At 42.3% G+C, this 14,155-nt stretch overlaps 1 protein-coding gene across 6 annotated transcripts in view; it reads left to right on the top strand.

Annotated features, from left to right (window-relative positions):
- The window catches only part of LOC134357899 (cadherin-6-like), a 197,442-nt gene extending 184,752 nt beyond the window's left edge, over positions 1-12,690 (top strand). For all 6 annotated transcript variants that reach the window (XM_063069659.1, XM_063069662.1, XM_063069660.1 and 3 more), the window contains one exon: positions 7,788-12,690. In XM_063069659.1, the coding sequence (XP_062925729.1) occupies positions 7,788-8,278 (491 nt within the window). In that variant the 3' untranslated portion in view covers positions 8,279-12,690. The remainder of the gene's footprint in view (positions 1-7,787) is intronic.
- The last annotated feature ends 1,465 nt before the right edge of the window (positions 12,691-14,155 follow it).

Raw genomic sequence — 14,155 nt, 5'->3', positions numbered from 1 at the left:
CTGTGGTATAATCCCATCAGAATGCTTACACCTTTTTATTAAGTTCTACCATTAGACAGTGTGTGAGCCCTTCACTTTATCCCCTCTGAGTGCAGCTGTGATATTGTCCTTCCACCTCCCCCACTCTCACCTCCTTCTCAGTCTTTTCTAAATCATTGAAATCTTGGAACATTAAGCTTCCTTTCCTGTCCCTCTATCAACCAGGTCTGTTATGGCCACATGTAGGGAACAATATCCTTGTGCGCAGTTTTGCTGGAACTGTTGTGGGGGGGAGGGGGTGGTTTAAACTAATCTGGCAGGGTGATGAGAAACTGAGTGATAGGGCCAGTTGGTATACATGTATGTAGTGATACTGTCAGGACAGACAGGCAGGTGATGTGGGAAAATTGCTGTCAGTGGGATGACTTGCAGTGTAACAGGGGACAAAATCGAAAAGGTTGACGAATACAGAACTGGAGGTGTTATATTTGAATGCACGAAGTATACAGAATAAGGTGGGTGATCTTGTAGCACAATTAGAGATTGGCAGGTATGACACGTGGCCAAGTGGTTAAGGCATTGGAAGGTCGTGAGTTCGAGCCCCAGCCGAGGCAGCGTGTTGTGTCGTTGAGCAAGGCATTTAACTACACAGTGCTCTGCGACGACACTGGTGTCAAACTGTATCGGCCCTTGCCCTTCCCTTGGACAAAATCACTGTCGTGGAGATGGGAGACTTGCAGCCTGGGCAACTGCCGGTCTTCCATACAACCTTGTCCAGGCCTGCGCCCCGGAGAGTGAAGCCTTTCTAGGCGCAGATCCAGGTACTCGCAAGACTAATGGATGCCTTGAAAAAGGTATGACATTGTGGGCATCACTGAGTTGTGGCTGAAAGAGAGGTCTAGTTGGGAGCTTAACACACAATGATGTGGATCGTATCAAAAGGACAGACAGGAAGTCAGAGGGGGAGGTGAGGCTCTGTTGGTAAAAACTGAAATCAAATCATTAGAAGGAGGTGACATAGGATCGGCAATTGTAGAGGTAGTAATGGGGGACATGGAAATGGGGGACAAACTGAATAAGTATTTTGCATCAGTCTTCACTAGCAGTATGCTGGAAGTTTGAGGGTATCAGGGGGCAGAAGTGAGTGCAGTTGGGGAAGGTGCTTGGGAAGTTGAAAAGTCTGAAGATAGATAAGTCACCTGGACCAGAAGGACTACACCACTGCATTCTAAAGGAGGTGGTTGAAGAGATTGTGGGGATGTTAGTAATGACTTTTCAAGAATCACTAGATTCTGGAATAGTGCTGGAGGACTGCAAAATTGCGAATGTCACTCTTCAAGAATGGAGGGAGGCAGAAGAAAGGTAGTTATAGGTCAGTTAAACTGACCTCAGTGGTTATAAAGATGTTGGAGTCAATTGTTAAGGATGAAGTGTTGGGGTACTTGGAAGACCAGGGCAAAATCAGCGTGGTTTCTTAAGGGAAAATCTTGTCTGACAAATCTGTTGGAATTCTTTGAGGAAATAACAAATAGGATAGATAAAGGAGAGTTGGTGGGTGTTGTGTAGTTGGATTTTCAGAAGGCCTTTAACAAGGTGTCACACATGTGACTGCTTAACAAGATTAGAGTCCATGGTATTACAGGAAAGATACTAACGTGGATAGAGCTTTGGCTGATTGGCAGGGGGCAAAGAGTGGGAATAGAGGGAGCCTTTTTCGATTAGCTGCTGGTGATTAGTGGTGTTGGAACCGATTCTTATTACGTTGTATGTCAATGATTTGGACGACGGATTGATGGCTTTGTGGCCAAGTTTGCAGACAATACGAAGATAGGTGAAGGGTCAAGTAGTGTTGAGGAAGTAGTGAGGCTGCAGCAGGATTTACACAGATTAGGAGAATGGGCAAAGACATAGCAGATGGAATAGAGTGTCGGAAGGTGTATGGTCATGCACTTCGGTAGAAGGAAAAGAAGTATAAATTATTTTCTAAATGGGGAGAAAATTCAAAAAATCTGAGATGTAAAGGAACTTGGAATCCATTTGCAGGATATCTTAAAAGTCATCTTTCAGGTTGAGTCAGTGGTGTGCAAGGCAAATGCGATGTTAGCATTCATTTCAGGAGGATTAGAATATAAAAGCAAGAATGTCACACTGGTGCTTTATAAGGTACTGGTGAGGAATTTTGTGCCCCTTATCTAAGAAAGGCTGTGCTGACAATGGAGAGGATTCAAAGTAAGTTCACGAAAATGATTTCAGGAATGAAAAGCTTATCATACGAGAGCATTTTAATGGTTCTGAGTCTGCACTCACTGGATTTTAGAAGACTGAGAGGGATCTCATTGAAACCTATCAAATGTTGAAAGGCCTAGATAGAGTGGATATGGATAGAATGTTTCCTATAGTTGGGGAGCCTGGGACCAGCAGGTATAACCTCAGAGTAGAGAGACATCTATTTAAAAAGGAGATGAACAGGGATTTCTTCCACCAGAGGGTGGTATATCTGTGGAATTCATTGCCACAGCAGGTTGTGGAGGCCAGATCATTGGCTGTATTTAAGGAGGAGGTTGCTAAGGTCTGGAAATGAAGGCAGGAGAATGGGGTTGAGAGGGAAATTGATCCATAAGACAAAGGAGCAGGTCGGCTATTTGGCCCAACGAGTCTGCTCCGCCATTTTATCATGAGCTGGTCCATTCTCCCATTTAGTCCCACTCCCCCGCCTTCTCACCATAACCTTTGATGCCCTGGCTACTCAGATACCTATCAATCTCTGCCTTAAGAACACTCAATAACTTGACCTCCACTGCCACCTGTGGCAACAGATTCCACAGATTCACCGCCCTCTGGCTAAAAAACATTTCTTCGCATCTCTCTTCTGAATGGGCGCCCTTCAATCCTTAAGTCATGCCCTCTCGTACTAGACTCCCCCATCATGGCAAACAACTTTGCCACATCCACTCTGTCCATGCCTTTCAACATTCGAAATGTTTCTATGAGGTCCCCCCTCATTCTTCTAAGCTCCAAGGAATACAGTCCAAGAGGGATCAAACGTTCCTCATATGTTAAACCTCTCATTCCCAGAATCATTCTAGTGAATCTTCTCTGAACCCTCTCCAACATCAGCACATCCTTTCTTAAATAAGGAACCCAAAACTACAAAGTTTGTACACACAGTACTCCAAGTGAGGTCTTACCAGTGCCTTATAGAGCCTCAACATCACATCCCTGCTCCTATACTCTATTCCTCTAGAAATGAATGCCAACATTGCATTCGCCTTCCTCACCACCAACTCAACCTGGAGGTTAACCTTAAGGATATCCTGCACGAGGACTCCCAAGTCTAATAGCCTGCCCGTTTATTTCTTCTACCAAAGTGCATAACCATTCACTTTCCAACATTGTATTTCATTTGCCACTTCTTTGCCCATTCTCCCAATCTATCCAAGTCTCTCTGCAGACTCTCTGTTTCCTCAGCACTACCGGCCCCTCCACCTATCTATGTATCATCAGCAAACTTAGCCACAAAGCCATCTATTCCATAATCCAAATTGTTGATGTACAGCGTAAAAAGAAGCGGCCCCAACACGGACCCCTGTGGAAAACCACTGGTAACCGGCAGCCAACCAGAATAGGATCCCTTTATTCCCACTCTCTGTTTCCTGCCAATCAGCCAACGCTCTATCCAAGTACGTAACTTTCCCGTAATTCCATGGGATCTTCTCTTTTTAAGTAGCCTCATGTGTGGCACCTTGTCAAAGGCCTTCTGAAAATCCAAATACACAACATCCATTGCATCTCCCTTGTCTAGCCTACTTGTAATTTCCTCAAAAATATTGCCATAGGTTTGTCAGGCAGGATTTTCCTTTAAGGAAACCATGCTGAGTTCTGCCTATCTTGTCATATGCCTCCAGGTACTCTGTAACCTCATCCTTGACAATCGACTCCAACAACTTCCCAACCACCAATGTCAAGCTAACAGGTCTATAATTTCCTTTTTGCTTCCTTGACCCCTTCTTAAATAGAGGAGTGACATTTGCAATCTTCCAGTCCTCCGGAACCACGCCAGAATCTATTGACTTCTGAAAGATCATTGCTAATGCCTCTGCAATCTCCACAGCTACTTCCTTCAGAACACGAGGGTGCATTCCATCTGGTCCAGGAGATTTATCTACCCTTAGACTATTCAGCTTCCTAAGTACTTTCTCTGTCATAATTGTGACTGCGCACACTTCTCTTCCCTGACACCCTTGAGTGTCCGGTACACTACTGAGGTCTTCCTCAGTGAAGACTGATGCAAAATACTTGTTCAGTTTCTCCGCCATCACCTTATCTCCCATTACAATTTCTCCAGCATCATTTAATATCGGTCCTATAGCTACTATCACCTGTCTTTTACTCTTTATATACTTGAAAAAGCTTTTGGTATCCTCTTTGATATTATTTGCTAGCTTCCTTTCATAGTTCATCTTTTCCCTCTTAATGACCTTCTTAGTTTCCTTTTGTAAGCTTTTAAAAACTTCCCAATCCCCTGTCTTCCCACTGATTTTTGTTTCCTTGTATGCCCTCTCCTTTGCTTTAACTTTGACTTTGACTTCTTTTGTCAGCCACTGTTGCATCCTTTTTCCATTCGAAAATTTCTTCTTTTTTGGAATCTATCTGTCTTTTATCTTCCTCACTTCTCGCATAAACTCCAGCCACTGTTGTTCTGCCATCCTTTCTGCTAGTGTCCCTTTCCAGTCAACTTTGGCCAGTTCCTCTCTCATGCCAGTGTAATTTCCTTTACTCCACTGAAATACCGACACATCGGATTTCAGCTTCTCTTTCTCAAATTTCACAGTGAACTCAATCATGTTATGATCACTGCCTCCTAAGGGTTCCTTCACCTCAATCTCTTTAATCACCTCTGGTTCATTACACAATACTCAAACCAGTACAGCCGATCCCCTAGTGGGCTCAACAATAAGCTGTTCTAAAAAGCCATCTCGCAGACATTCTACAAATTCCCTCTCGAGATCTAGTGCTGACCTGATTTTCCCATGTTAAAATCCCCCACAATTATCATAACACTGCCCTTCTGACAAGCCTTTTCTATTTCCTGTTGTAATTTGTAGTCCACATCCCTGCAGCTGTTAGGAGGCCTGTATATAACTTCCATCAGGGTCCTTTTACCCCTGCAATTTCCTAGCTCAACCCATAAAGATTCTGCACCTTCCGATCCTATGTCACCTCTTTCTAATGATTTAATATCATTTCTTACCAATAAAGCCGCACCACCCCCTCTGCCTACCTTCCTATCCTTCCGATACACAGTGTATCCTTGGATGTCTCAGTGATGGCCAGAATATCATACCTGCCAATCTGCAGCTGTACAACAAGATCATCCACCTTATTCCTTATGCTTTGTGCATTTAAGTATAACACCTTAAATCCAGTATTTGGTACATTTTGCTTTGATTGCACTGCAACTTTATTGCACTGCAACTCATCCCAATGGCTGCAAATTTGCCCCATCACCTGCCTGTCCTTCCTGACATCTTTACTGCTCACTATCTTAGATTTATTTCTGTTTTCCCCCTCCTCTGCTCTATCATTCTGGTTGCATCCCCCTGCAAAATTAGTTTAAACCCTCCCTAACAGCTCTATTGAACCTTCCCACCAGGATATTGGTCCCCTTCAGTTCAGGTGTAACCTGTCCATTTTGAACAGGTCATACTTCCCCCAGAAGAGATCCCAATGATCCAAGAATCTGAAGCCCTGCCCCCTGCACCAGTCTCTCAGCCACGCATTCATCTGCCTGATCCTACTATTCTTGCCCTCGCTAGCATGTGGCACAGGTAGTAATCCCGAAATTACTACCCTGGAGGTCCTGCCTCTCAGCTTCCCTCCTAACTCCTGGAAATCTCTATTCAGGACCTCCTCCCTTTTCCTATCTATGTCATTGGTACCAACATGTACCAAGACAACTGGCTGCTCGCCCTCTCCCTTCAGAATATTCTGGACCCGATCCGAGATATCCCGTACCCTGGCACCTGGGAGGCAACACACCATGCGGGTATCTCTATCAGGCTCACAGAATCTCCTGTTTGTTCCCCTGACTATGGAATCCCCTATGACTACCGCATTCCTCTTCTCCCTCCTTTCCTCCTGCACAACAGCACCAGGCTCAGTGCCAGAAACCCGGTCACAATGGCCATCCCCTGTCAGGTCATCCCCCTCAACAGCACCCAGAGCAAGTTATTTGTTGCTGAGGGGGGCAGCCACAGGGGTGCTCTCGACTATCTGGGCATTTTCCTTCCCTCTCCTGACAGTCACCCAGTTTTCTGACCCCTGTAGCCTAGGGATGACTACCTCCCTGCAGCTCCCGTGTATCACCTCTTCACTTTCCCTAATAAACAGTAGGTCATCAAGCTGCAGCTCCAGATCCCTAACACAGTCTCTGAGGAGCTGCATCTCGGTGCACCTGGCGCAGATGTAGCCATCAGGGAGGCTGGAGGTTTCCCAGCATTCCCACATCTGACACCCTGAACAAAGCACTAACCCTGCAGACATGCTACCTAATTCTACAGGAATGAAACAAGGAAAAGTAAGTTTACTCACCCACTTACCTCGCCAAACACACAAACTTTTTAAACCGTTAGCTCATACTGTTAGCTGGGTGAGCCCTGCAGTTCCTCTGTCTGTCCGGGCCGATTCACCAAGGGGTAAAAACAAGAGTTGGTGCCTTGCTCTCGCCTCTTCCCATTACTGCCTAAGCCTGTTGAGCCAAAGCCCTACACTCTGCTACCACTCACTCTGCTGCCCGCTGTATAGGGTGGTCTCCTTTTTAAACTCTCCGTGCTGTCCTGTCTATGTCACGTGCCTGCGCAGTTTCGTCCTTCTTGTACTCGAAGAAGTTTTTAAAAAAACTGCCTTCCTTCAGAATTTAGCTCTTCCACCGCTCTTCTTGTCCCAATCCAAAAAACACCCGTCCAAAGTCTCCTTCCTTTTTAAACTCTCCGCACTGTCCTGTCTATGTCACGCGCCTGCGCAGTCTCATCTTTCTTGTACTCGAACCATGATCAAATAACAGAGCAGACTAGATGGGCTGAATGGCCTAATTCATCTATATCTAAAAAACATCATAGTACCATGTACTATGTTCTAGGTTCACAACCTTTTCCATAATACTCCTAACTTTAAATTACACACATGCTTCAACCTGTCTATCCCATTATCTTACTCCTACTTGTTCTTACTGGTCACGACCTCTATTTTCCTTCAATCCCTCCACCTTCTGACCTGGTGCACTGGTTGCCATCCCCTCTCAAACTACTTTAAACCCTCTTGAGTAGAACTAGTGAGCTTCCTGGTCAAGAAATTGATGTCACTCCCATACAAGTCATCCCTACCCCAGAAGAAGTTCCAGTGATCTAAGAACCTGAAACTCTGCACCCAACCAAGTTGCTCAGCCACTCATTCACCTGTTCTGTCTTTCTGTCCCTGCGCCAACTAGCATGTGACACCAGAAGTACTCCAGAAAGGTCTACCTTTCAGGTCCTGCTCTTTGGTTTCTTTCCTAACTCCTTATACTCACTGCACAGGACGTCTTTTCACTTTCTACCTACGTCATTGGTTTTAATATTCCTCTTCCTTCCCCTCTCCCACACTCCCCTCCCCATCATCCTCCTCCTCTCGCCATCCTCCTTCCCCTCTTCCTCACTCCCCTCCTCCTTCCCTCTCTCTCCTCCCCCTCTCCCTCATATTATCCCTATTCCACAGCCTTTTTCAACGTGCAGGTTTTATAAACGGAACTAATCCTATTTTCTGATTTTCAGTTATTGTGGTGCTCTTTGCCGCCATGCGAAAACAGAGGAAAAAAGAACCTCTTATCATTTCCAAAGAGGATATCCGAGACAACATTGTCAGCTACAATGACGAGGGTGGTGGTGAGGAGGACACCCAAGCTTTCGACATTAGCACACTGCGGAATCCTGAGGTTATCGAAGATACACAGTTACGGAGGGATATCAAACCCGAGAACTTCCTTCTACCTCGGCCAAACCCCCCAATACCAGACAACACTGATGTCAGAGATTTCATCAATCAGAGGCTAAAGGAGAATGATACAGATCCCAGTGCCCCTCCTTATGATTCTCTAGCAACGTATGCCTATGAAGGAAATGGTTCCATAGCAGAGTCGCTCAGCTCCTTGGAATCAGTTACCACAGAGACAGACCAAGATTATGATTACTTGAGTGACTGGGGACCTAGGTTCAAAAAACTGTCAGACATGTATGGCGGAGATGACAGTGACAGGGACTCTTAGCAACAAAAATCATTCCCTTCAGTTCAGCTTTCGACAGAACAGAGTATTGCTGTGTAAACATGCGGGCCAGTACTTTCTCCAAAATCTATCTCACTAAAACGTTTATTGTGTACTGTTGGACTTTTATTCCATATATTCATGGCTTCAGAATGGTTCCAGTGTGAAAAGTGTGTAACTTTTGCTTCATTTAATGAGCATCCCCAAGAAGGCAACTCTATGAGAATTTATACTTTAACTATATGCCTACACGACCCACTGTTGCACTAGTGGAGACACATGTTATATTGATCATTTTGTTTCTAAAATAGAAATACTTCACAGGTATTATTGTCTACACAGAAGAATAGAAAATGTAATAAAATAGGGATGTGCACAGAACAAGATCTTAAAAAAACAGCCAGAGGTAGATTTGGATGGTTTGGAGGATTCAGGTTGGAGGCAGGCATTAGACATGATCATTGATTCTTGTTTTCTGGGTTCAAAACTGACTTTTGCCTCTCACCTCTGGTCCCAAATTACATGGAAACCATTTACAGGAGTGGCAGGCAAGCAAAAAATATCAACTCCATTGGGAAACCCAATAAAATGTGCAACAAACCAACAAGCACTTTGCTAAGAAATGAAAGATTATGTGTGTACCACTGAACAACAAGACTTGGTCTAATAAAAGGGCTGGGATCTATCCAAGGTTCACAGTCTTAGACCTGCAAGCCTGCTGGCCAGCACATCCCTTTGGTGAATTTAGTGAATTAGATGTTTGAGCTGAACGTGTGGTCAAGTCAACTGTTTTCTTTCACAATGTACTGTACTGTAATTTAGATTCAATATACACTGATGTATACATATTGTATGCAGAGCTGTATTATGTAGTGTGGATGTAAATCACTACAGGTGCATCTTAAAACTAAGTTAATTGGCTGGATGTAGTTGACATTTGAAGTGCAGCAGATTTAAGCTGCAAAGTTAACCTAATGACATAAGGTTCCCATTTAGTTTACTACCTAAAACGTTCACCTCCTGTTGCAAAACTAAGAATTGGGTCAGAATTGCAGATTCCCAAGAAAGCACCAACGATTCGACTTGAGCACTCTTACCTGTAGACTGGAGGAGACGTCTTTCATTGAATGCTCCACTCCTAATGGCCAATGTAATGTTAGTCTGAACGGGCCCTTTAGTTGGCCTTGTCACCATAAATTGTCACAGCGGCATCTTCTCAAAGGCCAATAAAATTATCCAATAAATTCACTCCATCTTTGTTATTGCAAAACCTAAGCAGCGCTCTGGTGTTTACAAAGCATCGTTAATGGAGTTCTGTCAAAAGGGGATTCAATAAATATAATTTAAATTCTTTAAAACCATTTATCCTGTTTGCAACATCCATCAGATAAGTGGATAATGATGTAAATCACATCTTTGATACAAGGAGAGCAGAAGCCCAAGGGACCCTTTGCTGAACTTTAGATATTTTTGCAATCAGAGATTGCAGTGATGGACAGACCATGGAATACATTTCAGACCGCTTGCTGTCTCAGAATGGACCACTCACAGTTCAGAAATTTGCCGAGCCTTTGCCAAACTTGCAGCTTTGCATTGGCCCTGCCTTTGCACTGTGAAAGATTGACATTTGGTTGAGGGATATAAAGAGGGAAGAACTGCGATTACCTTTAAGGGCAGGTCCACAGGAGCGCTGACTCCCAATCTAACCAAACGTTTAGGGATGCAATATAAATTTATAAAATCTCTTTTTCACTTTGAATTAGCCTGATGCCTAAATTGGGAAATGTTGATCAAGGAACCAAACCAACGTCTCCTGGCTGATTTGCACTTAACAAAACTGAAATGTCACCAGGTTTTCATTAAGGTGCACAAGTGCTCACATTCTGTGAACATGTTCTGGAGGTTTTCCTTGCCAGCGCAAATGATAAGATGGTTCTGTCGGAACCACTTGGAAATGTAAGTGATGATTTTCTGGAAGTGAACATTCAAAAAAGTGATTTATTATTCTGCATTCAAAACATAATAGAATTACAGGGGATTACTGCAGAAAAAAAATGATGATTTTTTTCCAATGGAGACAAAATATAACTGTGGAAATTGAACTTGCTGGGATTATTAATGGGATGTGGAAATGTTAGGCATATTTCAAATATCATTTCAATGTGGACCCAAAGATCCATTGTTTCTTTTCACATTGTTTCAATTTAATGTTCCAGATTTCTAGTAACTAGAATTTAAAGGTACACACCTTGTTAATGTACTGCACTTTTGTGAAAGGATTCCTACAATATTATCATTTTACTTCATCTATGTAAATCTGAAAGATAAGGCTTCTCTTCTGCAATATCACTGCCAGCTTCTTTGACTCAGTCTTAGGTTGAACATTTCGGGCTTTTGTGCAAGATAAACCCAATGGACAAGAATCCAGAGTCTACTTTGACAGAAATGATACACAAAAAAAGCAGCTTCAAGAAATCCCATAATTGAAATCAGAGTTGAACAATGGGAACCCAATACTTCTGGTGTCCAGTTAGAGAATTATATCAGCTCTACTGAAGAAGCCCAGATCCTCAACCTCCAACCAAGAGAAGGAGACTCAAACATGACTCAGAAGCACTCAACAGAATCTCTATCAGCAAGTTCCCAAGGCAAAATGTTTCATGTCTACCAAAGGAAAATTACCCAGGGGATCGAGAGATATAATTAGGGGTTAGCCATTAAGAAACCATGCTTACACAAGGTGGGGGATTGTAGTGGATGGAATAAAAAAACAGGAAAAAAAATCTACCAACTTTCCAGTACATATTTTATGCTAAAATATTTCATAAATATTCAAATTGGATTCATTGACCAATTACATTCTATGAACATTTTGATCAACTAACTGAGCTAATTGAGATTAAGTACATTCTGGATCCATTTGTTCTATTTCAATCATACATAAAGAAACATTTCTTAAGTTGAGTATTACTTTAAAATCCATAACTGTACTCATTGTCCAGTTTGGATCGGCTTAGACAATCTTACCAATTAATTAACATTTTGGCTCACGGAATTTTGAGAGACTTTTTTGTTTCACTTGGGCACTGAATATTTTAAGTCTGTTCAGTCAAAGAGAGAACAAACACTCCAATAATAACAGTATTTTAAATCCTCTTCTGGCACTTGAAAAAAATCAAATTTCTTCCATCATTTTAGCATCCATTTGGATGGCTATGGAAAGATTATGCGAAGAGAAGTTGATGTCCAGCTGTGGAAGTTATTAGACCACAAGAATATAAAAGGGAAGGAGCAGAACTAGGCTATTTGACCAATCGAGTCTGCTCCACTATTTTATCATGGCTGATCCATTATTTCTCTCAGCCCCAATCTGCTGCCGTTCCCCCATATCCCTTCATGCCTGACCAATCAATTTGTTATTCTAACAAATAAGTAGTAATGATATGATTTCACTCACTTTAGATGCCATAAAACTCAATGTTTTAACCTATGTAAAGACTTATCTATATAATCTAACTTGTTTAAGAAACAACACAGGCGTAAGATCCAAATCACCAACTGGTTTGAGGCTAAATGGGCCAGTGAGTAATAGAAATGAGGAAGGTTCTTTTGAAAAGTTATCGAACTGTAACATTAACTCTACTCCTCCCTCTAAAGATGCTACCCGTGCTGCTGAATATTTGCAGCATTTTCTATTTGTATCACTCAACTTAAGGTTAAAGTGAAATACCAAAGGACATCTGTATAGCAAAGTATGTCAGATGGGCAGAGAAAAAAAAAAATCCTTGGCCTTTTGCCTCAAACATACAAAATAGAGGTGGTCCCTTTCTTATTCTGTCTCCAAGATTTGGTTCCATTGATTTCTATTCAAAACCAGGTTACCCACATGGATCATAACATCATGTGCATTTAGAGCAAGTGATGGATGAACAGTCTCTACCCCAGTGTCCCAGGATGGGAGATAAATGAGGGGGGAGGGGGGAAAATGACAGTAACTTCTCATATGCTACATCTTCATCTTCTATATATTCATTTTTGCATGATTAACTCCTATCTGTTTTAAATCTTAAAGTCAAGTTTTTTTTTATCACTAACCCAGTCAGATGTCGTTTGACAGTATTGACCTGCCAATTTAAATAACGTTGTGGCTATTAACACTTATGTTAATGTGAAATATTTCAATGTGGCTGGGCCAGTTTGTACAACTGAAAATAGCTAATGCCAATGAAGGATCCTTGCTTACGTTTCTGATTGATACCTGCTTTTTTTATGATTTCAAGATCTGCAAAAATAGTCACTGTTAGCAGCATCTGTATGTTTAGCAAATGGAAGAAAATCTCAGTCATTTTCTTTTGCTAAGTAACATTTTGTACCAGGATTATTTATATGATACTATTCAATAAAATGTTTTTATGTATGGATTCAGCCTTGGCAAATCTTTGATTAATTTACTGTAAATGTGGTTTTAATCTTATCTCCATACTAGAAGACTGCACGTTACCTAGGGTGAGGTTTAACTTTCACGCTACACTGTTGTAATTAGCCGTTTTTGTTATCTCACAAATGGAGGCTAATTAGAAAGGTGGCTAAAAGGTGTAGCAGATGGATTCTAAACATCTACAGTCTTCGGATGAGGTTTTAGTAGTACAGAGAGATTGAAAGGAATAACAGTAGCTTAGAAGTGTGCGGAAGTGACAGTCAATCCTTCTTCAATGCGTGTACATTTCTATTGCTCACCGCTGGGATTACGTCAAAGATAGAGTTCATGGGAGATCTTTCCTCCGGCTGTTTGACAGTTAAATAAAATGCTTTTTGAGCACATTTTTTCAAATAAATAGATAACGAGCTAAAAAATACACACAGAGATCATATACAGGGCTGCCCATTGAATCGAAATGGGATGGCAATGACTGACTTCAGCTGCCTTGTCCTTCAGCCCTTCAGCTACAAACTTCTAAACACTTTAAACTTTGTTCCCTTCATCGTAACTCCTAATTCCGACACTCCATCCTGATACTTCTAAACAGGACTCAGCATTGTTTTCTCTGACAATTACCTTAGAGATATTTTGCAAAGGAAACACAACCTGTTGATATTCCCTGTATATACTACATATAATAGAATGTTCAAAGCATAAACACATTTCAGTTTTGTTCGACTGTAATGCCATGCGAATTCTCCTCCAGCTAGAATAGATGGAACATTAATCTGCATAAAAACAGTTTTCAGTTCAGATAAATTGTTCCATTTCTATTTCTTCCAATAAGAATCCTTCAAACTAAACTCTGCCTAAGCTCTTCATAATACTCTGCAACTCAATTAAATCTCCACAATCTTGTCATGGTTTGGAGGCTTGCAGGCCTCAATGACACAAAGAGCTACAGCATGCTGGCTGGAGTTGGGGCCATACGCTTTGGCTCTTGGTAGGGTCACCCATGCCGAACAGGTCAAAGGGTAGAAGTCAGACTAAGAGTAGTCCACCAGTCCTCCAGATTTGGGGGTTCAGTTGAGGACTAACAATCCTGACTGGTCAAACAAATCTGTTATGGAAAAAGCAATGAAGAATCCTCCTACATCTGTGTGCAATGGACCAAGGACAGACAGAGATCAAGAACCTGCATTGCTGCCCTGAACGCCAGCTGTGTCATGGGTAGTAAAATTTCCCTTCAGATTGCCAGTGAGGGCCAGCATACTAAACACCTTCCTCACCACCCTTTCTACTTGAGGTGCCACATTCAGTGAACCATGCATTTGCACTCCAAGATCCCTCTGAACTATGCACACTCCCCAGGGCCCTACCAATCACTGTACATGTCATTCACTGGTTAGATCTCCCAAAATGCAATATCTCACAATTGCTAATCCTTAGGCCACATACCT

This window comes from Mobula hypostoma, chromosome 17, assembly GCF_963921235.1.
Source record: "Mobula hypostoma chromosome 17, sMobHyp1.1, whole genome shotgun sequence".
NCBI classification, from domain to species: Eukaryota; Metazoa; Chordata; class Chondrichthyes; order Myliobatiformes; family Myliobatidae; genus Mobula; species Mobula hypostoma.
This window is presented reverse-complemented; position numbering and strand designations above follow the sequence as displayed.